This window comes from Sapajus apella, unplaced genomic scaffold, assembly GCF_009761245.1.
Source record: "Sapajus apella isolate SASKATOON/1434 unplaced genomic scaffold, GSC_monkey_1.0 scaffold22, whole genome shotgun sequence".
Lineage (NCBI taxonomy): Eukaryota > Metazoa > Chordata > Mammalia > Primates > Cebidae > Sapajus > Sapajus apella.
The window spans coordinates 28,080,714-28,107,434 of NW_022436962.1; the positions used below are offsets into that span (position 1 = coordinate 28,080,714).

The following is a 26,721-nucleotide window of genomic DNA, read 5'->3' on the forward strand; positions in this document are numbered from 1 at the left end:
TAGAATGGCCAAAATCCAGAACACTGACAACACCAAATGCTGACAAGGATGTGGAACAACAGGAAATCCCATTCACTGCTGCTGGGAATGCAAAATGGTACCACCACTTTAGAACACAGCTTGTCAGTTTCTTACATAACTAAGCATACTCTCAGCATATGATCCAGCAATTACACTCCTTGGTATTTACACAAAGCAGATGAAAACTTACGTCTATACAAAAACCTGCACACAGATATTTATGGCAGTTTTATTCTTAATTGCCAAATTTTGAACGCAACCAAGATGTCATTCAGTTTGTCAATGAGAAAATAAACTGTGGTACATCCCAACAATGTAATATTACTCAATCCTAAAAAGGAATGAACTATCAAGACATGAAAGAAACCTAAATGTGTATTAGTAAGTGAAAGAAACCAATATGAAAAGGCTATATACCATATGACTTCAAATATATGACAGTCTGCAAAAGACAAACATCAGTGACTTCCAGGGCTCAGGGAAAGGGATAAAAGGTGAAACACAGAAGATTTTTAGGGCAGCGAAAACAACTCTATGATACATAATGGTGGATACATGTCATTACACATTTGTCCAAAATCTTAAAATGTTCCACATCTTTAAATACATTAATGTGAACTATGGTCTTTAGGTGAAATGATGTGTTAATGAAGGTTCATTGACTGTTAACAAATGTACCACTCTGGTGGGGGAGATAATGGTGGCAGACTACACATGTGTGGGGTCAAGAAGTATATGGGATATATCTGTATATTCTTTTCAATTTTGCTATGAACCTAAAACTGCTCTAAAAAATAGTGTTTTGAATTAAAAATCAAATATAACAAAAGTCAATAAAAATACCACTACTTTAGACACAGTGTAGTAGTACTTAGCTTTTGGATCCCTCTGTTACAGACCTCTCTCTCTCTCAAACTCTCTCAAACACACACACAACACCTGTTCAAATATAACATACTAGCTTTGTTTATACTTCCACTATTTAAAAGAAAGAATTAAAAACAAGTATCTTTGTGGAAAGAATAAGTCTTGGCTTTCATCACATTTTCAATCTTTCATATAAAAACATCCATCTGCCTTGAGAAGCCAAAGCTATAAGACATGTTATATTGCAAAGATAACTAACAACATATCATTAGCTAGGCATGGTGGCCTGAGCCTGTATTCTCAGCACTTTTGAGGACCAAGCCCTGGAGTTCAAGGCTACCCTAGGTAACACAGTGGGACCCCATCTCTACAAAACTAATAAAAAACATATTAGCTGGCAGTTGTGGTACATGCCTGGGGTCTCAGCTACCTGCGAGGCTGAGGTGGGAAGATTGTCCGAGCCTGGGAGGTTAAGGCTGCAGTGAGCCATGATGGAACCACTATCCCCTAGCCTGGACAACAGGGCGAGAACTTGTCTTAAAAAAATAAATAAATAGGCCAGGTGCAGTGGCTCACACCTGTAATCCTACCACTTTGGGAGGCTGAGAAGGGCAGATCACTTGAGGTCAGGAGTTCGAGACCAGCCTGGCCAACATTGTGAAACTCCATCTCTACTAAAAATAAAAAAATTAGCTGGGCGTGGTGGCTATGCCTATAATCCCAGCTACTTGGGAGGCTGAGATGGAAGAATCACTGGAACCCAGGAGGTAGAGGTTGCAGTGAGCTGAGATCATGCCACTGCACTCCAGCCTGGGAGATAGAACAAGACTCTGTCTCATATAAATAAATAAATAAAAATTTAAAAATGAATTTAAAAAATGTGATTGAGGAACACAGAATACCATACACATACACACACACAACTGACAAGGCTTTTCTTCAAAATAACATCAACTGCAAAAGGTAAACACTATGAATATTTTCACGGATTATGTTTTATATATATATATATAGAGAGAGAGAGAGAGAGAGAGAGAGACAGACACACACACACACACACAGAGAGAGAGAGAGAGAGAGAGAGAGAGAGAGAGAGAAAGAGTTAGTTTTGCTCTTGTTGCCCACAGGGGGATCACAGCTTACTGCAACCTCCACCTCAGGGTTCAAGCAATTCTCCTGCCTCAGCCTCCTGAGTGCTGGGATTACAGGTGCCCACCACCAGTTCTGGCTAATTTTTGTATTTTTAGTAGAGTCAGGGTTTCATCATGTTGCCCAAGATGGTTTCAATCTCTTGACCTCGTGATCCACCTGCCTCGGCCTCCCTTTTTTTTTTTTTTTTTTTTTTTTTTTTAAAGTTTTTGAGTTGGAGTCTTGCTCTGTCACCCAGGCAACCTCTGCCTCTTGGGTTCAAGCAATTCTTGTACCTCAGCCTCCCAAGTAGCTAGGATTACATGCACAGTCCACCACAACTGGCTAATATTTGTATTTTCAGTAGAGACAGGGTTTCACCATGTTGGCCAGGCTGGTCTGGAACTCAACTGCAAGCAATCTGCCTGCCTCAACCTCCCAAAAGTGTTGGGATTACAGGTGTTAGCCACCGAGCCTAGCCCTTTTTGTTGTGTTTTGTTTTGTTTCTGAGAACAGGGTCTTCCTCTGTAACCTAGGCTGGAGAGCAGTGGCATGATCTTGACTCACTGCAGCCTCAATGTCCTGGGCTTAAGCAATCCTCTCACCTCAGCCTCCCAAGTAACTGGGACTACAGGCACAAGCCACCACACCTGCTAATTTTATCTGTTTGTATAGACATGGGGTGTCACTGTAGCCCAGTCTGGTCTTGAACTCCTTGGCTCAAGCAATGGGACCCTCCTCAGTCTCCCAAAGTACTGGGACTACAGGCATGAGCCGCCACACCTAGCTAATTTTTGTACTTTTAGTAAAGACAGAGTTTTGCCATGTTGGCCAGGCTGGTCTTGAACACCCTACCTCAGGTGATCCATGTGCCTCGGCTTCCCAAAGTGCTGGTATTACAGGTACACCTGGCCTATTGTAAACAGTTTTATTCATAAAAATCATATCGGCTGGGAGTGGTGGCTCATGCCTGTAATCCCAGTACTTTGGGAGGCCAAGGTTGGGGAATCATTTGAGGTTAGGAGTTGAAGATCAGCTTGGCCAATATGGTGAAACTCCATCTCTGTTAGAAAAAAAAAAAAAATTAGCCGGGCATGGTGGTGCGTGCCTATAATCCCACCTACTCGGGAGGCTGAGGTAGGAGAAAAGCTTGAGCCCAGGAGGTAGAGATTACAGTGAGCCAAGATCACACCACTGCACTCCAGCACTCCAGCCTGAGCGATAGAACGAGACTCAGTCTCAAAATAAATAAATAAATAAAAATAAAGATCATATCTATTCCAAGCCAAAGTAGTTTTTATTTTCCAAAAAGGAAAAGAAATGAAACAATACATTAGTAGACTATGATTCAAACTAAAACATTTATTTAATCTAATTTTCAAACTCGTTACATTTTTAAGAGTCTGACTATTAAGAAAACTTTCCAATATAATACTTCTCCACTTATTTGAGTTTAGGCTTAGATTTCTTAGTACTTAGCAAGTGAATGCCTGTTTCTAGACTCTGAAAAGAAATAAAATTTCTTCTAACCATGTAAGCTAGCCAGGGCATCGTAACTATTGAATTGAATGATGATGGCAGAATATGCTGAGGTTACTAAATAAAACTCTTCATAGTTACCCCAGTTATTAACAGCCAAACATTCAGAATTTCACAGAACATATGCTAGAACGTTTGAGCCCTTAAAATAGCAGAATAATAAGAACTCAGACACAAGACAAAGCTCAAGAAGAAAGATCTGTAATTCTTTCTTGGTTTTTATAACTTTTATTTTCAGGTTTTGTTGGAAATAGCAGTTCTTAAAACCTACACGGTGATAAATATGTGGTCCTAGAAAAATTTTCAACTTTAATAACACAGAAGACATTGAGTTTTTAGATAAACTGCCAAGATATTCAAGACAATTCTTACCACTTGTATAAGAAATTCTACTGGAAAACCACCTAACGTTTCAGTGTCAGAGCCAGAAATTTTACTTCTCCATGGTGACTGTCCTAATAAAGGATCATTATCCTATGGGAATAAAAGAGAATCATTTCATCATTGACTATTCAGAGGAGGTATCTTATTTTCAGAAAAAGAGAAAATTCTGTTATAAAATCCAATGAAAAGGAAAATATTTCTGGAGTTGAAGCAAGTATTTATTTTATCTAACATTTTCAACTCAAAATAGTGTGCATACCTTTTGAAGTTGTTGTAACAGATGTGTATTTCTTGAGAACAAAGTTCACCTTCATAATAATCAATCAAATTATTGATGGTATTTCTAAAATATGCTTACTGTAATTGGTGACTGGAGAGGAGGAGTATAATGTAAACGTGGTGGGGTCATAAAAAATCGAGAAGGCCGCTGTTTTTGTCCAAAGGCAGCAATTGGCATTGTCTCATGAGGCTCATTACTCTGAGAAAACAGAATAATCCACAAAATTTGAACTTTACCAATCATTTATGCTTTATAATCACTGTACTTCAGCTTGAGATATACACTCACGCATATTCTATGATTCATATAGAATGTATTACTTGCATATTAGTCTATACAGATCAAAGGCTAGAATGTAAAACAGAATGCGAAAACGCTACTTTGCTCCCAAAAGAATGAACCTACAAAAAAAAAAAAAAATTTAAAAAAAAGGGTCAAAATAGTTTAGAGAATCAAAGATTAATATTAAAGTGTTTTTTGGCCACCCTTGGTTATCTTCATTTAGGCTGCCTGAATATATCCTACAATAATTAAAATTAACTCTTATTTAGTCAGAGAGAAATATTTGGGTGATCTCATAAAAATAGTTAAATTAATTAAACAGAGAAGCAGTTTACCTGTTTTTTTGTTTGTTTTTTTTGAGATGGAGTTTCACTCTTGTTGCCCAAGCTAGAGTGCAATGGCACAATCTCGGCTCACTGCAACCTCCACCTCCTGGGTTCAAGCAATTCTCCTGCCTCAGCCTCCTGAGTAGCTGGGATTACAGGTGCGCACCACCACACCCAGCTAATTTTTTGTATTTTTACTAGAAACAGGGTTTTACCATGTTAGCCAGGCTGGTCTTGAACTCCTGACCTCAGGTGATCCACCAGCCTCAGCCTCCGAAAGTGCTGGGATCACAAGCGTGAACCACTGCACCTGGCCAATTTACTTTTTTTAAAAAGAGAGTTTAAAGATTTCACCCTTTAATGTAAAAACTTAAGAACAGTGTACTTTGCTCTATATTTAGTTCCAATTTTTTTTCTCTCCTATTGTGGAGAGATATCAAGCAATATTGTATTTCTGTACTTAGGAGATATATATATATACATGTTCTAGGCAGAGGTTGCAGTGAGCCAAGATCACACCACTGCATGCTAGCCCGGGCAACAGAGCAAGACTGTTGATTCTAGTTTCAGCCTAACAGGAAACCAAATACAGAGCCTTGAATAAACTACACAATTGTACTTTATGTCTGAGATGTCTGAGTTTCACCATGCAAAAAGTGAAGGTAATTAACACCCATCCTGCATACCTCTGAAGATAAAACAGGAGAACAAATAAGTACATGATGTTACTTCATACTTTAAAAATAATTTTACAAGAGGACTACACATTAACCTAACAGCTGCAATGAAAATGTTATGTAGCTTCTTCTCCAAGGTTATTTCATCAGGACTCATCAGTTTGGTTATACTAAAGTGCTATATCATTAAGGTCCAACAGAGGAATGCCAGTTCCTAGAAAATAGAAGACTTAAGTATATTTCTGAACTAGGGGTCTAGCAGATAGGGCTGGGGACCGCTAAGGATCTCTTCCTCTGTGAGCTAAAGTCAATTCTATCATAAAATACGATTTCTAAAAAACAACTCTACATAACACATTTAACAGGCATAAAACACAAATGTATTATGAAATACTACTTACAAGAACTTCATAATCAGGGATGGTATGGGTACCAAGCCCTGTCCTATCAAAAGTTACTCTATAAGTAGCATTAAGAGTATCCACAGCATCTATCTGTCCAGTGAACAAACCATCATGAACACCACGTAATCGTGCTGAGAAAAGAAAAAAGGCATTATGATGTGTGGGAGATACAAAGAATAGTCAAATATAAAACTTCTAAGCATGTAATTTAAATCATGCAGTATTTTGTCTATTAGAGTTTCAAAACAAGCACACACTTTATTTTTGGCTTAGAGAAACGACAGAAAGATTTTTTTGAAACAAAAACCAAAACTATAAATGATGATCCCTAATTTCATATGTGAATAAAATTACATTACTTCCAAATTAAGAGAAAAATATTTTTAAATCATTTGGGGTTCAAACCCCTAATTGCAAAAAAGCCAACAAAAGAAGTTAGGTCATTATACTCATGAGTGAAATACCAGAAGTAGTTCAATTAAAAAAAAAAAAAAAGACAAAGATGTTGTATAGAAAAGAATTAAAGAATTTAATACAGCAAGCCTGAGACTAAGCTATACTTAAATAAACCTCCTTGCAAGGCTGGCCCTTGTCTGGTATCTGGGAATTTGGCTTTCAGAAATGTTCCTACTGTTCCCTAATTAATAATGGTGGTTTACTGTGTATACATTGTGCAAACGATGTGGTTAATGCTGGACACCTGCTTTCCCTCTGAAAGACTGGGATTTTAGTATATACTAGGCAAAAGATGCCTAAATACTTAGCCCCCAGTAGAAACTGGTCATCAAGTCTCTAATGAGCTTCCCTGTTAGACAAAACTTATAAGCATTGTGACAACTTGCTTCTGGGGGAATTAAACAAGTCTTCCACGACTCTATTGGGAGAGGACTTTTGAAAACTTGCACCTGGTTTCCTCTGGACTTTGCCCCAGCCACCTTATTCTTTTGCCAATTTTGTTTTGTATCCTTCACTGTAACAAATCTTAGTCATGAGTACATGTGCTGAGTACTCTGAATCTTTCTAGTGAATCACCACAACTAGTAGTCTTGGAACTGATGACATAGATGAACTCTGTGTCACTATTACTTAAGTCCAGCCTAAAATAACATCAGATAAATCCAAACATTCAGCATGAGTGAAAAATATAAGAACAGCATTTATGGCTTTAAACTGGGCAAAGTAATACATTTTATACTAACCAAAAAATATAATACACAACATTTTAATAAAACACAGAAATACACAATGCAAAACTGTTTAAAAAAAAGGATCAATTGATAACACAATTGTAGAGGACTAAAATCTTTCTCAGTTTCTGACAGAAAGGGAAAAGTAAATATGGATACAGAAGATGTGGAAAATAAAGTTGAATAAACAAATGTAAACACAGAAAAGAACTTGTAGTTGTGATGGTATTAAGAGGTTAGTAATTCCTCTCCATAAAAAAACAAGTACAAACCTGAACGAGATTGTCAAAAACAACCATTCCAGAGTACTGGAAATGGATGAAATGCAGAAAACAAGAAATGTTTACTGCTGAAAAAGTGCTTGAGCTTCAGATTAGGGTAAGGGGAGTCAGTGGCCTTTTTGCACGAGGTTATTCACACACCCACCACTACGATCAACTTGGTTGGTGAGAATGGTTTTATTAGTTCAAGGTTGGTCACAAAAACCAGCAGTGTTGTTGCCAGAGGGAACACACTCAGTGTTAACCAGTAGGTAAAAACTACTCTGAGTGGTGAATTCAATTAGGAAAGAACAGGAAAAATCCACAGCTTTGTAAGCCCAAGGTATGGACCTGGCTGAGAAGATTGGCAGACAGCCAGAAATTTAACAGGCAGATCCTGGAAACTCGAAAGCCATAAAAGGGTGGAAATAAGTTCTCTACCATCCATGGCTAACTGGGTTACTATGCAAATGGACAGAGAAGATCCAATAGTCTAGCAAAAAGTAAAAGCTAAGGATGACTTGAAAATTAACAGCAACTTTGTATATACATTCCCCAATTTACATACAAATCAATGTGAGGCTTTTCCCAATCAAGATGTTTGAGCATAACCTCTGTTCAAATCATTAGGTGACCACTAAATTATTATTATTATTATCATCTGAGATAGGAGTCTCACTCTGTCGCCCAGGATGGAGTGCAGTGGCATGATCTCAGCTCACTGCAACCTCTGCCTCCTGGGTTCAAGTGATTCTCCTGCCTCAGCCTCCTGAATAGCTGGGATTACAGGTGCCCGCCACCACACCTGGCTAGTTTTTTTTTGTATTTTTAGTAGATACAGGGTTTCACTATGCTAGACAGGCTGGTCTCGAACCCCTGACATCAGGTAATCCACCCATCTCAGACTCCCAAAGTGCTGGGATTACAGGCGTGAGCCACCCCGCTTGGCCCTGACCACTAAATTATATGCAGACACAGGGGCAACTCCTTGGAAACCAGGTTTAATAACAATAATAATAATATAACAATAAAAAAATGAAGCAGAGACATCAGTGTTTCCATAGCCAACACTAAACCAAATCCAACAACTCTCCAAAAAATCAGAATACATAGTTGCTACAATATATTACCTGAAATATCAAGTTTTCCACTAGAAATTACTAGACATGTAAAGAAGTAGAAAAGCATGGCTCTTAATCAAGAAAAAAGTATAGTAAGAAATTGACAGAGATAATATATTTACCAAAGACTTAAAAAGCAGCTATTATAAATATGTTCAAAGAATTAAAGGAGGCTGGGCGTGGTGGCTGACACCTATAATCCCAGCACTTTGGGAGGCCCAAGGGGGCGGATTGCTTGAGCTCAGGAGTTCAAGACGAGCCTGTGCAACATAGTGAAATCTCATCTCTACAAAAAAATTAGCCAGGCATGGTGGTATGTGCCTATAGTCCCTAGAGGCTGAGGTGGGTGGGAGGATTACTTGAGCCCAAGAGGTGGAGGCTGCAGTGAGCCAAGATTATACCACTGCACTCTGGCCTGGGAGACAGAGCAAGTCTGTCTCAAAAAAAAAAAAAAAAAAAAAATGTGTGTGTGTATGCACTTTGTTCCTATTATCTTCATTTCTATTTTTTGAAAAATTTATTTGATAAATAAAATCTTTTTCTTTTCCATTTACTCCTTTAATTTAGATAAACTACAGAAAATTCCAGATAACCTGGGATTATTGTTCATTTTATGAAGATTACTTTTAGGATAGTTCAGAGTCTTATAATTTCTTAACAAACCAATGATTTTAATATCTTTTTTAACACTCTGATTTCTCCAGAGGCGAACAACTGTGGCTTAAGTATCATGTCTCAAACAACTTCCTATATGTCATAGCTAAAGTATCAAATCTAGACATTTTTCCAAACTTCTCTACTATTCAAATTTTCCATTACTTTGAAAATGCAGTGCATCTGTCAAAACTCTTGTGCTTCTAACTCTGCATATAACAATTACAAAGTCCAGTCAAGTTTTACCTGCCAGATTCTTTGTTCCTACCGCAATCATTAGAAATGGACTATTTCTAGCCGGGCGCAGTGGCTCAAGCCTGTAATCCCAGCACTTTGGGAGGCCGAGGCGGGTGGATCACGAGGTCAAGAGATCGAGACCATCCTGGTCAACATGGTGAAACCCCGTCTCTACTAAAACTACAAAAAATTAGCTGGGCATGGTGGCGCATGCCTGTAATCCCAGCTACTCAGGAGGCTGAGGCAGGAGAATTGCCTGAACCCAGGAGGCGGAGGTTGCGGTGAGCCGAGATCGCGCCATTGCACTCCAGCCTGGGTAACAAGAGCGAAACCCCGTCTCAAAAAAAAAAAAAAAAAAAAAAAAGAAATGGACTATTTCTAGACCCAAAGTCAACAAGAACAATGGCGTTTGTGAATTAACCAGACAAGGCTAGTTAGGAAAGGAAAACAAATAACGTAGAAGAAAAATATAGAATAATTTAAAATTAAAAAAAATTTACAGCCAGGTGCAGTGATTCATGCCTGTAATCCCAGCACTTTGGGAGACTGAGGCAGGAGGATTGCTTGAGCCTGGGAGGTCGAGGCCACAGTAAGCCAAGATCACACCAACGTACCCCAGCCAAGGTGACAGAGTGAGACACAGTCTTAAAAAAAGAAAAACCCACAGAAAACAAAACAAACTTTTAAATTATACATAGCCATACTTTCTCCAATAGATTATTAAATTTCATCTTTGTGGCAGTTTGCTTTAGTTTATATTGTAGTAGATGTTACTTTGAACCAGTATGCTTTTTCCTAATTACTTTGAAAAAGATTTCATGAATGAAGAAAGAGTAACTTCTATAGTAAACTACACAGAGCTATAGTTTAAGCTTTCTAAATTCAAAAGCCATTTCTCGAATACAGATTATCTGGGTTATTTATACCTTCAGAATTTTGTCCCATGTGTACGTGTACACATGTCCTAATCAAAAATCAAAGTCACTAAGGAAAAAAAAGATCAAGTGATGTGTACTACAGAACCCCTACTCCATCCCTGCACATCAGCCAGGCTCAGAGGGAGTTAAGGGATAGGGATAGAGGGTTAACGATCTTTATTGTAAATATTTGTTGGTAATTAAAAATAAAATAAAAACTAAAGAAACTTAAAAATTATCTTGATTAAAAATTACAAGTCAAAATAGTAATTAGCTTGTTTTCACTTACCTGTAACTTTGGTTCCAATAACCAGAGGCAAAGGAATTTCATCTGGGAGATCTTTGAATTGTGAAACATCTGCAACTTTCCTTTGTTGTAAGAGCCTTATTTTCTGCCGTTTCTGTTTTAATGCTGATCTCTCTTCCTCAAAAAATGCAGAAGAACATCTAGAATAAATTATAAAAACCATATAAACTGGTAACTACTCTATATAAAAACTTAAAACCTTTTTATTTTTTTTTTGAGATAGGGTCACACTCTGTCACCAAGGCTGGAGTGCAGTGGCACAATCTCGGCTCACAACAACCTCCACCTCCTGGGCTCAAGCGAATCTCCTGCCTCAGCCTCCTGAGTAGCTGGGACTATAGGCGCACACTACCATGCCCAACTAATTTTTTGTATTTCTGATAGAGATGGGGTTCCCCATGTTGCCCCGGCTGGTCTCAAATTCCTGGGCTCAAGAGATCCACCCACTTTTGGCCTCCCAAAGTACTGGGATTAAAAACTTAAAATCAGCCAGATGCAGTGGCTCACACCTGTAATTCCAACACTTTGATGCGCCGAGGTGAGCAGATCGCCTAAGGTCAGGAGTTCGAGGCTAGCACGGCCAAAATGGCAAAACCCCATCTCTACTAAAAATACAAAAATTAGCTGGGTGTAGTGGCAGGCACCTGTAATCCCAGTTACTGAGGAGGCCGTGGCAGGAGAATCACTTGAACTTGGGAGGTGGAGGTTGCGGTGAGCCGAGATGGCACCACTGCATTCTAGCCTGGGTGACACTCTAGCTTAAAAAACAAACAAACAAAAACAAAATCTATCCATCCATCTCACTATTCCTTTTTTTCTTCTCATTAAGTATACCATATTCAAAAATAGGTTCTTAGAAACTGTTTCTGGCTGGGTGCGGTGGCTCACGTCTGTAATCCTAGCACTTTGGGGGGTCTGGGTAGGTGGATCACCTGAGGTCAGGAGTTCGAGACTAGCCTGGCCAACATGGCAAAACCCCATCTCTACTAAAAATACAAAAATCAGCTGGGCGTGCTGTCAGGCGCCTATAATCTCAGCTACTCAGGAGGCTGAGGCAGGAGAATTGTTCCGGGGGACAGAGGCTACTGTGAGCCAAGATCACACCATTTCACTCCAGCCTGAGTGACAGAGTATAATTCCATCTCAAAAAAAGGAAATTGTTTCTTTCTGGCCAATCGTGGTGGCTCATGTCTGTAATCCCAACACTTTGGTAGTCCAAGGTGGGATAACTGCTTGAGCCCAGTCGAGACCAACCTGGGCAGCACAGTGAGGCCTAGTTTCTACTAAAAATAAAAAAATTAGCTAGGCATGATGGTGTACATCCAGCTACTTGGGAGGCTGAGGCAGGAGGATCATTTGAGCCCAAGAAGTTGAGGCTGCAGTGAGCTGTGATCATACTACTGCACTCCAGACTGCAGGAGTGCAGAGGGAGACTCTGTCTCTAAAAAAAAAGAAAAAGAAAAAAAACCTGGGCAAGGTGGCTCATGCCTGTAATCCCAGCACTTCAGAAGGCCAAGGCGGGTGGACTGCCTGAGCTCAAGAGTTTGAGACCAGCCTGGGCAACATGGTAAAAGCCTGTCTCTGCCAAAAATACCAAAAAACAAACAAGCCAACAATTAGCTGGGTGTGGTGGCATGCACCTGTAGTCCCAGCTACTTGGAAGGCTGAGGTGGGAGAATTGCTTGAGCCCAGGAGACAGAGGTTGCAGTGAGCCAAGATTGCACCACTGCACTCCAGCCTGGGCAAAAAAGCAATACCTAGTCTCAAAAAAGAGAAAGAAAAAGAAACTTTCATTTCTCAGTAAATTACCTTTTATTTTGTAAAAAACAGGACCATGCAAGACTCATATACAAAGCAGGTTATTCCTTCCTACAAAGCAAATTAATTTTTTTACTATCTTTTGATAAAATTGTACCTGGAACCTAGATCTCATAGGGACAATGTTCAATTTCAATATTCTACCCAGAAGAACATGACATTTTCTCTGTGACCCAGTAAACACACCAATATAGGAGTTAAAGATGAGACTTGCTAGTATGTAAACTTTTAATCATACAGAAATTTCTGCCTTAAAAGTATAAATGCTGAATTCCCTCTTATTTCTAGAGTCTATCTTGCTTCCATTTTCAAATCCCAGGATGACGCAATGTATTTAAACATCACTTTCATGCCATGTTATGGTTTTCACTTTCAAAGGTACATTGTGAGCTCTATTGTCATTTGTCTCAAAAACTAAATAAAAACAATGAGAAAAAGAATATAAAGACCAGCAATGTATAAAATGAATTGTTGTAAGCAAGGATGAATAAGGACTGGAAATACACAGAAAGATCTTAGCTGATAATATGACATATTGTATATTATGATTTCTGAACTTGTTGAATATTGATTCAAGCTATATACATGGCAAGAATATTAGAAGATAAAAAAAAGGGTAATGGGTTACTAGTAAGCTAAGTAGTACCATAAAAACAGACTTGCTGCTGCTGTGCGTAACAACTTTTAGAAGTCTTTCTGGCATATAGCCATTATAGAAATTAGTAAGGAGGTTCCTCAAAATACTAAAAACTACCCTATGATCCGGCAATCCCACGGTTATGTGTATATTCAAAACATGAAATGAGTATATTAGAGACAGATATCTGTACTTCCACGTTTATTGCAGCATGATTTACAACAGTCAAGATACGGAATCACCCTAAGTGTCCATCAACAGATGAAGGGAATTTTAAACTGTGGTATATATGCAAAAATGGAATCTTATTCAGCCATAAAACATAATGAAATCCTGTTATTTGCAGCAACCTAGATGATACTGGAAGTCAATATGTTAAGTGAAATAAGCCAGGCACAGAAAAACAAACATCACACGCTCTTATTTATACATGGAAGCTAAAAATGTGGCTCTCATGGAGGTAGAAATTATTAACAGAATGGTGGTTACCAGAGGCTGGGAAGGGAAAAGGGAGGGGAGGATGAAGAGAAGTTGGCTAAGAAGGAATAAGTTCTAGTATTCAACAGTATAGTAGGAAAAGTATAGTTAATAATTTATTGACTTTTTTTCTTTTGCTTTTACTTTTTTTTTAATTGACTATTTCCATATAGTTAGAAGAGAAAAATTTTCCCAACACAAAGAAAAGATAAATGTTTGGGGTAATGGGTATCCCAATTACCCTGATTTGATCATTATACATTGTATACATATACTCCCAAAATATGTATAACTATTATATATCAATTTTAAAAAGATACCAAAAAAGTCCTCTTGACATAAAAACCCAGGACCCATACTATCTCCCTATAGTTGACAAATTTATTTTTCTTCATTCATTATGGATATAATATACATGGTTTCACCAGCCACATTTTACTTAAACAGTGTTTTTTGAATAGTTAATAGTTAATATTTTTGAATATAGTTTACATGATGTGTAATTTAAAAGGTTCAAAAGACACTGAAAAGTTTAACACCTGTGTTCCTCATTACCCGTCTGCTTCCCAGAGGATCATCGTTATACTTTCTTCTTTTTTTTTTTTTTTAAAACAGAGTCTTGCTCTGTCACCCAGGCTGGAGTGCAGTGGTGCAATCTTGGCTCACTGCAACCTCCGCCTCCCAGGTTCAAGCAATTCTCCTGCCTCAGCCTTCTGAGTAGCTGGAACTACAGGTGTGTACCACCACACCCAGCTAATTTTTCTATTTTTAGTAGAGACGGGGTTTCACCATATTGTCCAGGCTGTTCTTGTGCTTGACTTCATGATTTGCCTGCCTCAGCCTTCCAAAGTGCTGGGATTACAAGTGTGAGTCAACGTGCCCAGCCATTATACTTTTCTTATAGATCCTTCACCGATACCTTAGACATATACAATTTAAAGTAGCCAGGACCACAGGCATGTGTCATTCAACTGGCTATTTTTATTTTATTTGCTTATATTTGAGGCAGGGTCTTATTCTCTTGCCCAGATTGGAGTGCAGTGGCATGATCATGGCCCACTGCAGCCTCAACATCCAGAGCTCAAATGATCCTCCCACCTCAGCGTCCCAAGTAGCTGGGACTACAGGCACATGCCACCATACCCAACTAATTTTTGGATTTTTTTTTTTGTGGTAGAGATGGGGTCTCATCATGGTGCCCAGGTTGGTCTTGAGCTCCTGAGCTCAAGTTATCCTCCTGCTTCAGCCCCCCAAAGTGCTGGGACTACAGGTGTGAGCCACCACACTCAGTCTGAATTATCTATTTATAATCATTTTTATTATGGGTTACTTGACACTTTTTTATTGATAGGAGTTCTTTACATAATAGGAAATTAGCTCTCTGTGATAAGATGTGATAGATATTTCTGTCACTGTCTTTCAACTCTGCTTATGGGCTTTTGTTTTTGGCCATGTAAAATGTTCTTATTTTTGTATAGTTAAATTTATTAGTGTTTTCTTTTATGAGTTCTAGGTTTGAAGCCTGTTAGAAAGGTCTTTTCCAGGCTGGTTGTAGTGACTCATACATGTAATCTTAGCACTTTGGGAGGCGGAGGCGGGCGGATCACCTGAGGTCAGGAGTTTGAGACCAGCCTGGCCAACATGGAGAAATCCTGTCTCTACTAAAAATGCAAAAGTTAGCCTGGTATGGTGGCAGATGCCTATAGTCCCAGCTACTCTACTCAGGAGGCTGAGGCAGGAGAATCACTTGAGATTAGGGGGCAGAGGTTGCAGTGAGCCAAGATCAACACAGAGCACTGTACTCTAGCCTGAGCGGCAAAGAAGACTCCATCGCAAAAAAAAAAAAAAAAAAAGAGAAAGTCCTTTTCCAATTCAAGATTGTAAAACTCTCCCTTGTTTTTCTCTTGTTTTAATCTTTCATTTTAAAAAATATTTAAATCTTCAATCCTTTTCAAATATTTCCTAGTTGTAAGGCATGAAAACAACCTGTTTTTTCTATAGACTGCTAAACAGTAGTTCTCAATTTCCATTAAATAAATAATCCATTCTTTTCTTCACCATGTACTTGAGAAGCAATCATTGCAACTATTATACAAAATTCCCATAGTGACCGTATCTGGGTTTTCTCTGCTTTTTCATTCATTTTTCTGTTTATGCATCACTACCTCTCTGCTTTAATTATGGTCACTTTATAATCTATTTTGAAGTGCTCTTTAAAATGGAGTTTCTCTTCATTACTTTGCTTTTTCAGAATTTTCCTGCTTGATATCTCCCTTCTTAAATGTGAATTTTAGAATTAACTCATCTAATTAAAAAAAAAAAAAAAAAAAAAAAAAGAGGCCAAATGTGGTGGCTCATGCTTGTAATCCCAGCACTTTGGGAGGCCAAGGTGGGTGGATCACCTGAGGTCAGGAGGTCAAGACCAGCCTGGCCAACATGGCAAAACCCCGTCTCTACTAAAAATACAAAAATTAGCTGGGCATGGTGGCGCGTGCCTGTAATCCCAGCGACTCAAGGGGCTGAGGCAGGAGAATTGCCTGAACCCAGGAGGCGGAGGTTGCGGTGAGCCGAGATCGCGCCATTGCACTCCAGCCTGGGTAGTAAGAGGGAAACTCCGTCTCAAAAAAGAAAAAGTCTTACACATACTTTTTACCAGGCAGAGAGACATAATGTGAGAACTAATGATCTAATTCTTCTTCTAACATATTTCCAATTTTCACTCAAAAGTAATATAAGGTTTTCCAACGTGTTACCAGGATAACAATGGAAAAGGAAAAAATCATTTCACACAAAGAGTAATTCTCAGAAAGTAATGTATTAGATAGATTAACTTGTTTTCTACTTTTATATAAAGTAAAATAGACACGTCTGGGAAGGCTCCTGAGGTGATAAAGGATTTCACAAAAGATAACCAAAATGTAAATGGAACTTTACAGCATCCTTAAATACTTTTTAGGACATTCTTAAATATTTTTTGGAATATTGAGGGACACAAGTAATGTAAAACAAAAAAAATTATGTTCAAAGCCTGTGATCCTAACAAAATAAAATTGTGCATTTAATTTAATATGCATAAGTATAAACAGCATCTACATTAAAGTTGGTTTACAGGATGTATTTAACACATAATTATTCCGAAAAGTTATGTTTTGGTACTAGTCGTTTTAAAGATTAAAAAAATCAATGGAGTAATGATACTAATCACTATTATTTATTGATTTTATTTTCAAATTCTTTTTTAGAGGAAGGGTCTCACTATGTTGCCCAGGCTGAAGTGCAGTGACTATTCACAGGTGTCATCACAGAATACTACAGCCTTACACTCCTGGCCTCAAGTGAATGCCCCATCTTAGCCTTCCAAGTAATTGGGATTATAAGTACATGCACTGCTCCTGGCTTGATTTTATTTTAAACAAAAACATTATTTTTACCTCCGTGGTTTTCCCATAAGCCGCCTGATTTTTCCCCATTCTACTCTTGTTAACTTTCTTGTTTTCAAATTAGGAAAAGATTCCTTCAGACATACACAGAAGTCATTATCACCTTCAAAAAGTGGTCTGTAAAACAGAAATAGTATTTTAATGGTTACATACAATGTGTTAATTTCTTAAAACACATAAAACAAAATGCTAAACTTTCACTTCTACCCCATACACACACACACACACACACACACGAAATAAGCACAAATTCAAAGTGCTAAAATGAAATCCTTGGCATTTGTGAAACATCTAATGTGGTGTGAAAGTTGCTCAGGAAATATTATTTGTGCTGTGATTCCAAGAGACACTGATTTTTGCTCAATCTCTTATACAGAGAGGCTATCCTGGCCCTGGCCTCATATCAGGTGAAGATAAACAAAGTTAGCTACAAATTATCTTTGTCCCAAAGGAATACCATCACCAAGGAGTCCTCTTTCGAATTAAACCAGTATTGGGACACTGGAGGACTCTAGAGGGCTAGATTAGCTCGGGGGATCCCAGAAGAACTCAGATCACACTGAGACATCAGGAAAGCTCTCTTATGCCTATGGACAAAAATAAAATAATTTTATTCATAAGTCTGCAAAACCACGAACCAGTGTTGGCAATGATACATAAATGCCTTGGGCTCAAATACAAACATTCATTAGATTCACAAGCTCCAGAGTAGGCAACTGGTATGGAAAACAGAGAAGGGGAGTAAACATAAATATCCAGCAAAGCAAGCAGCAATGACTGCCATATGAGGAAGGATTATAAATAAGAATTTTTCTTCAGTAAATTCCGCTGACGAATGATTGTATTTCAGCCAAATCTCATACTATGTTATACTTAAGCATATGTGTATACCTAACATGCGTACGTACCATATCCAAACTAGAAAGACTACCTTCCTAAAAATCTTAAGCCATTTTTTACCATTAATAATGATTATTCTATGATATACCAGCACTTAACTTCTCAATTATAAAATGAATCTCATTCATTGCAAATAATGTTATTTTAAGGTATCTCTACTCCATAGTCTTTAACAATTATAACACCGAAATTATACTCCAATTAATTCTTCACAAAAATGTATACTTTTCTTTCCCAAAAATGATTAACAGGGAAGAAAACTGTGACAAACAGAATAGATCCAACTGGAAGGCAGAATAGAAAAATAAATTCAGGAAAAAATAAGATCAAAATAGACCTTTAGAAAATGTTGTAGCTTAAAACACTTGAAAAACTTAAATTTTGATTCAAGTAATATTCATGATATAAGCCATGATACATACTTATCTATATTTGAATAGAACCACTCGTATATGCACCATTTATGTGCTTTGGGAAGCTTGAGCAGATTACGTAATCGAAAACCAATCTTCTGTGAAGCTTTCTTATCTGGTGTTGACATTGTTGCTGTAAATTTCTATACAATAAAAAAAAGATTAATTTATAGCTCCATTAAGTAAAAATGAACATTTACAATACTGAATAAATTTGCAAAAGGTAAATTATGTGTAAGTACTCAAAGAGATTCAACAATATTCAACATGGAATTTTTGTTGCTGTTTTAAACACGGAATGTTTCTTACAAAGTTAAAGCCTCAGTTTCATAACATATTCTGACAAGGAAAGTGAAATGTTTGTCCCTCCATGTTTGAACTGCAATACAATTCCAATTTTGGTATATAGGAGCAAGGGGTTTGTATGAAATATTCCTAGATTTCACAAGACAGTAAAGACCAGTAAGAAGAACTCTGCTATAGAGATAGAGAGACAGGCTGGGCTCGGTGAATCACGCCTGTAATATCTCAGGACTTTGGGGGGCTGAGGCAGGTGGATCACTTGAGTTCAGGAGATTGAGAACAGTCTGGCCAACATGGCAAAAACCCCAACTCTACCAAAAATACAAAAATTAGCCAGGTGTGGTGGCATACAGCTGTAATCCCAGCTACTCAGAAGGCTGAGGCATGGGAATCGCTTGAATCTGGGAGGCAGAAGTTGCAGTGAGTCCAAGATCACACCACTTAACTTCAGCCTGGGTGACAGAGTAAGACCCTGCCACAAAAAAAAGAGAAAAAAAGAGATAGACGCACACACAGACACGTGCACGCGCGTGCATGAACACAGAGAGAGACAGAAATAAAACACTAGGTCCAGAAGGTTTCATCACTGAATTCTATAACAAGTAAGAGAACTTCAATGCTATTTAAATGTTTCAGATCACTGAAGGGAAAAAACCTTCCCAACTTTATTTTTTTAGACGGAGTCACACTGTGTCACCCAGGCTGAAGTGCAGTGGTGTGATCTGCAACCTCCACCTCCTGGGTTCAAGCAATTCTCTTGCCTCCTTGCCTCAGCCTCCCAAGTACCTGGGATTATAGGAATGTGCCACCACATCTAGCTAATTTTTGTATTTTTAGTAGAGATGGGGTTTCACCATGTTGGCCAGGCTGGTCTCAAACTCCTGACCTCAAGTGATCTGCCCACTTCAGCCTTCTGAAGCGCTGGCATTACAGCCAGCATAACAGATAACATCTGCCAAAATATAATGAAAGAAAACTTCAGAAAATGTCACTCATGTGTATGGACTTTCAAAATCCCTTTTTAAAAAAAGAAACAGATAATCAACATCAGAATATCAAAAGAATACAACACAACCCAGTGGAATTCAAGAATCCAGGCATATGGATGGGCACAATGGCTCAGGCTTATGTAATACCAGCACTTTGAGAATCCAAGTAGGGAAGACTGTTTGAGCCCAGGAGTTCAAGATCAGGCTGCGCAATGTAGTGAGACCTTGTCTCTACTAAAAATAAAAAAAATTAGTCAGGCATGGTGGCATGCGGCCTATAGTCCCAGCTACTCCAAGAAGTTCAGGCGCAGGTGGGAGAATCACGTGAGCCTGGGAAGTCACAGATGCAGTGAGCTGTAATCACGTGCACCACTGCACACCAGCCTGGGCAAAGAGCAGGATCTTGTCTCAAAAAAAAGTAAGTATGATCCTGTAATAAGAAACTATTAATATAATATGCCATTATTAATAAATCAAAATAAGAAAAGTTCTATGATGTTAAAGGCATATGAATAATATCTATTAAAAAACATTCTTGTAGTGGCATGTGCCTGTAGTCTCAGCTACTCGAGAGGCTGAGACAGGAAGATCACTTGAGCCCAGGAGTTCAAGGCTGCAGTGAGCTATGATCGTACTCTGCACTCCAGCCTGGGTGACAAAGTGAGACCTTGTGTCTTAAAAAAAAAAAAAAAAAAAAAAATTATCAGAACAAAAATAGAAATGGAGGCACAACATACCAAAAATTAAATGATACAGTAGACTAGTGCTTGGAAAAAATTTTAATTTATAAACTTCAATTTTAAGTCTAACCTATATTCTAAAAGAAAAATATCAAATTAATAATCCATCCTTCTACCTTAAAAAACTAGAAAAAGAGCAGAGTAAACACAAAGCAAGCAGAAAAAAAAGGAATTTAGAAGAAAAATAAGATAAAATGTAGAAAAAAATAAGTGAATCAAAAAATTCTTTGAAAAGAATAACAAAATTGAAAAGCCTTTAGCTACACTGATCAAGAAAACAAATGGATACTTTTTTAACCTAATAAAAATTTCTCCCCACTCCAGCCCAAAAACCAGTATCGGTATTAAAAGACAATGAGAATGACAAAGGTTCCAACTGCTACCACTAACTTAGTATGACAAAGATTTCAATTACCACCACTATTTCATAACACTGTTTGGAAGAAGTTGGCCAATCAGGTAAGAAAAATAAAATTTATTTCATTACTTTTTTCAAGACCAGCCTGGCCAACATGGCGAGATGGAGTTTCACCATGTTGGCCAGGCTGGTCTTGAAAGAAAGAAGATCAAACTATCATTTCCTGGTAGGTGAAAATACAAGAAAATCAACTGTAACCATTAAAAACAGTAAGAAAATTTAATGAAATGGGTAAATATAAAGTTGATATACAAAAATCAAGATTTTAAAAAATCACTATCTTTTCTATATGTAAATAATAACTGGTTAGGCCATAAAAGAGAATATCCTGTTTATAATAGCAAAAAAAAAAAAAGACATAAAAAAATGAAATAACTACATTGTGGGGGAGCCAACAAAGTAGAAAAAAAAAATTAAATAACTAGGAATATACTTAAGAAACATAAGATTGACATGGAAAAAAAATGTTTAAGTCTACTGTAGAATACTAAGAACTTGAGTAAGTGGAACTACAATCAGTTCTTAGGTAATCTCAATGTTGCCTATACGTCATTTCCCACAAATTAATTTATATTAGTGCAATCCCAGTCAAAATGCCAACAGGATATTTTTTCCTGGTCAATTCTAAAGTCGACATGGAAAAATAAATGCATAAGAATATTTAGGAAAAAGAAAGAATATGCATTAATGTCTTACCAGGCATTAAAACACACTATAAAATCATGTTAAAACAATTTTGTGTGTGTGTGTTTTGGTTTTGTTTGTTCTTTTGAGATAGGGTCTCTGTCACTTAGGCTGAAGTGCAGTGGTGCAAACATTGCTCACTGCAGCCTCTACTTCCTGGGCTCAAGCCATCCACCCACCTGAACCTCCCAAGTAGCTGGGACCGCAGGCATGTGCCACTACACCGAGCTAATTTATGTATTTTTTAATGGAGACAAGTTCTCACTATGTTGCCCAGGTTGGTCCTGAGCTCCTGGGCTCAAGCGATCTTCCTATCTCAACCACCTAAAGAGCTAAGAGTACAGGTGTGAGCTGCCATGCCCAGCCAAAATGATATGATACTAGCACATACAGAGATATGCTAGATAAAGAGACAGAAAGCCTAGAAGTAAACCAAATACATATACAAATTTAGGTTTGATAAAGGCAGCATTTTAAATCGATGTATAAAAAGATGGATTACCCAATAAATGTTACTAGGATAACTAAGTAGCCCTCTGGAACAAAGAAAAAAAAAAACAACTAGGTTGCAATCTTACCTCATCCCTTACTCCAAAATAAATTCCAGATGTACTGAAGATTTAAACCAAAAAAAATGAAATAAGTAATATGAGAGAATTCTAAAACTATAAATTTTAGTGTAGAAAAGATCTTTCTGAGCATGACAAACTCAAGAAGTCATTTAAAAGGTAAGAAAGTTATATTTGACCCTTAAAATCGTTTAAAATCCTATGTCGAAAAATACAAAGTCAAAAAACAATCTATAAACTCTAAACAAAGAAACAAAAAAAGGCCATTATAAACCTCCAAAGGCCAACATTTTTAATATATATAAAATTCTTATAAACTAGGAACAAAATGACCCACAATCCAATAGAAAAATAGGAAAAAGACATAAACAGTTTACAGAAAAGAAATCATGTTTAAATATATGAAAAGTATCTCAACTTTGCTCTTGGATAAAATGCCAACTAAAACAAGTGAGAGGCTATTTCTATATATCAGATTAGCAAAAATCTGGATGCTTGGTTCTGTGCTGAATTGGAAGCATTTGGAAAACAGAGACTCTAACATATTGGTAGTAGGAAATATAAACCAGTACAATTTCTTTTTTTAATTTTTTTAAGTTTAAAAATTTTTTTATTTTACTTTTTTTTTTGGGATAGAGTCTTCACTCTGTCACCCAGGCTGGAGTACAGTGGCGCAATCTCAGTTCCCTGAAACCTCCGCCTCCCAGGTTCAAGCGATTCTTCGGCCTCAGCAGTCCTGAGTAGCTGGCACTACAGGCATGTGCCACCATGAGCAGCTAATTTTTTTTTTTTTGGTATTATAAGTAGAGACGGTGTTTCACCATATTGGCCAGGCTGGTCTCAAACTTCTGACCTCGTGATCTACCCGCCTCAGCTTCCCAAAGTGCTGGGAATACAGGTGTGAGCCACCACACCCGGCCATTTTTAAATTTTTTTAATACAGCCTCTTGCTCTGTCACCCAGGCTGGAGTGCAGTGGTGTGATCAAGGCTCATTGCAACTTTTGCCTCCCAGGTTCCAGCTATTCTCATGCCTTAGCCTCCTGAGTAGCTGGGACAACAGGTGCCTGCCACCACACCTGGCTAATTTTTCTATTTTTAGTAGAGACGGGGTTTCGCCATGTTGGCTAGGCTGGTCTTGAACTCCTGACTTCAGGTGATCCAACTGCCTCAGCCTCCCAAAGTGCTGGGATTACAGGCATGAGCCAGCGTGCCCTGCCCCATTGCAATTTATTTGGAGAATATTTGGTACTGATTTAAAAACTTTAAATGTGCATATTCTATGAACCAGCAATTCCACATCTTAGGCATCTGTCCTAGAAAAATACTTGCAAATTTATATAAACATGCTCAGGATGTTCGCTGCAGCATTAGTTGTAAAAGTAAAAACTTACAATTTAAATGCTCCCAAATGGGAGAATTTATAAATAATGATAAAAAATTGAATATTATTCAACAGTAAAAAGAAATGAAACATTGAATTCTTCCTATCTATCTATCTATCTATCTATATCAATCAACATGGCCAGATCTCAAAAAAAGACAGTGAAAAAATTACGGAATGACACATGGCACAATACCATGAAAACATTACAAATGTAATTTTTAGTATACATTTAGAAAAAGAAAAAACATATATACATTAAACAATATTATTTTCTACGAATACATTAAAAGTATATTTAAAAGGTCTCAAAAGGATAATCTCAAAATAATAATCAAACTAATTATTATTGTGGTTATTACTCTATGAGGAAAGTACATATTGGGATGGTGAGTTAGGGTCAAAATTTCAAAATTTTTTTATTATAAACTTTATATTTTGGAAAAATTGTAGATTTACAGGCAAGTTGCAAAGATAGTACATATTCCCATATGCCCTTCACCTAGCTTTCCCTACCATTAATATCTTAACAATAACTATGGTATATTTGCCAAAACTGGTGCAATACTATCAATTAAACAACAGACTTTATTTGGATTTCACCAGTTTTTCACTAACATCCTTTTTCTGTTCCAGAAACCAATTCAGGATATCACACTGCATTTAGAAAAATAACTGTTTTTCTTTGTTTTCCCTCAGTGACCATTCTCAGGAGGAAAAAAAAAATTTTTAATGTTAAAAAAAGAAAAATTTTATAAGTGAGGAGATATTTAGCATAAATAACCAAATAACTATAAAATACTCTTATCACAAAAAGTGTTATTTCTTGCTACTACATTATTATTTCTTGAGATACAGTCTTGCTCTGTTGCCCAGGCTGGAGTGCAATGGTGGGATTTCAGCTCACTGCAACCTCCACCACCCCAGTTCAAGCTATTCTCCTGCCTCAGCCTCCTGAGAGTAGCTAGGAGTACAGGTGAGCAACACCATGCCCGGCTAATTTTTGTATTATTAGTAGAGAGGAGGTTTCACCATAATGGCCAGGCTGGTCTTGAACTCCTGACTTCATGATCTACCCGCCTTGGCCTCCCAAAGTGCTAGGATTACAGGTGTGAGCCACCACATCCAGCCTCTACTACATTATTGACCCAGATTCTTAAATAGGGTATTGGCAGCTCATTGAATATAAAACTATATTAAAAACTCCTCTGCTGGGTATGGGAAAATAGATTCAAATTGTTAGAGGGAATCTTTTATTGATTGATTGAGACAGGGTCTCACTCTGTCACCCAGGTTGGAGTGTAGTGACACAATTTTGGCTCACTGAAACCTCTACCTCTCAGATTCAAGCAATTCTCCTGTCTCAGCTTCCTGAGTAGCTGGGACTACAGCGTGTGCCACCACATCCAGCTAATTCTTGTATTTTTGGTAGAGTTGGGGTTTCACCATGTTGGCCAGGTTGGTCTGGAACTCCTGAGCTCAAGTCAGCCACTTGCCTTACCCTCCCTAAGTGCTAGGATTATAGATGTGCGCCACTGCACCAGACCAGAAATATAAATTATTAAAACTGACAGAGTCTCTCTTCTGTTGCCCAGGCTGTAATGCAGTGGCCTGATCACAGCTCACTATAGTCTCGATCTCCTGGGCTCAAGTGATCCTCCCAGTTTAGCCTCCCAAATAGCTGGTACCACAGGTGCGCATCGCCATGCCTGGCTAAATAAATTTTAAAAAATTTTGTAGCGACAGGATCTCACTTTGTTGCCCAAGCTCATCTCAAACTCCTGTGCTCAAGCAATCCTCCCACCTTGACCTCCCAAAATGAGCCACTGTGCCCAGCCAAATTGAAAGCTTTAAACAGATGATTTGTATATGTAAAGTATATCTCAACAAAGCTGGTTTTTTTTCTTTTTAAAGTAGGACTCTGGAGACAGGCTGCCTGTTAGTAGCCTTTAGTTCCTAGCTTTGACGTCTTGAGCAAGATACTTATCTGTATCTGTTTTCTTATCTACAAAATGGGAAATAATGTAACAGTAATCTATCTCATAGGAGTTGATGAAGATTAATCAAAGTAATATATACGAAGTGTTTAGAACAGGACTCAACACATAATAAATACTCAATGAAAGTTCGTTTTTGTAATTTTTCAGCTCTGGGTGATGTTCTTTAAATAAACATACAGACAAAATGCAACAGATTTAGAAGACATGACTAGGAGGGTAAGGGAACAAGCCATGTTAGGTAAATGAAGATGGAAAGAACTAGAGATGCTACAACTGGTAAAGAGAAAACTCAGAGGATATAAAAACTTTTCTCATATTTCAGGAAGTCTCATATAATGTTTATCCTACATTATATTTGGTCTGAATTGCTCAGAATTCTCTGTATGGCTAAAAAGGACTCTGTAAAATAGTCTCAGAAGAAGTGATGTGCCCAGGAAGGCAGTGGATAGAGTTGGGACAGGACAGTGTCACAGTCATAAAGATCAGTTTTCTGTATGTTTGTGAATCATCTAGATTATCCTAGTAACATAGCTCTTCCAAAGTCTAGCTAACAAAATTGTTATTTAACTATTTCTTATATTCATTCAACCTTGTATTCAACAGCTAACTTGGCCAAGAAATACACATTGCATTTTGGTTTCAACAAGATCAAATTACTATTATCCTTTTTTTTTTTTTTTTTTTTTTTTTTGAGACGGAGTTTCGCTCTTGTTACCCAGGCTGGAGTGCAATGGCACGATCTCGGCTCACCGCAACCTCCGCCTCCTGGGTTCAGGCAATTCTCCTGCCTCAGCCTCCTGAGTAGCTGGGATTACAGGCACGCGCCACCATGCCCAGCTAATTTTTTTGTATTTTTAGTAGAGACGGGGTTTCACCATGTTGACCAGGATGGTCTCGATCTCTTGACCTCGTGATCCACCCGCCTCGGCCTCCCAAAGTGCTGGGATTACAGGCTTGAGCCACCGCGCCCGGCCTACTATTATCCTTTATTTTAATTAATTTATTTTTTGAGACAGAGTCTTGTTCTGTCACCCATGCTAGAGTGCACAGCCGTGATCCTGGCTCACTGCAACCTCTCCCTCCCAGGTTCAAGTGAGTAGCTGGGATTACAGGTGTATGCTGCCACGTCCAACTAATTTTTGTATTTACTATAGAAATGGCATTTTGCCATGTTGGCCAGACTGGTCTCAAACTCTTGACATCAAGTGATCTGCCTGCCTTGGCCTCCCAAAGTGCTGGGATTACAAAATCAAATTTTTAGATGCTCATGTGCACTTGTCTTTGACAACTTTTTTTTAAACTTCAAGATACATTTCTGTTCATTCTACAGAACATGAACATATTTTCCTGTTTAAAATTA

The 26,721-nt window shown here is 37.9% G+C and overlaps 1 protein-coding gene across 6 annotated transcripts in view; it reads right to left on the reverse strand.

Annotated features, from left to right (window-relative positions):
* Positions 1-26,721, reverse strand: part of LIN9 (lin-9 DREAM MuvB core complex component) — a 75,351-nt gene that overhangs the window by 33,990 nt on the left and 14,640 nt on the right. For 5 of the 6 annotated variants that reach the window (XM_032289442.1, XM_032289441.1, XM_032289446.1 and 2 more), the window contains 6 exons: positions 18,286-18,419; positions 16,955-17,080; positions 10,574-10,731; positions 5,906-6,039; positions 4,298-4,417; positions 3,928-4,029 (listed from right to left, as the gene is read on the reverse strand). In XM_032289442.1, coding sequence (XP_032145333.1) covers positions 3,928-4,029; positions 4,298-4,417; positions 5,906-6,039; positions 10,574-10,731; positions 16,955-17,080; positions 18,286-18,419 — 774 coding nt within the window. Of the gene's footprint in view, positions 1-3,927; positions 4,030-4,297; positions 4,418-5,905; positions 6,040-10,573; positions 10,732-16,954; positions 17,081-18,285; positions 18,420-21,988; positions 22,010-26,721 lie in introns of those variants that run through there. The other variant, XM_032289445.1, reaches the window with a different exon arrangement.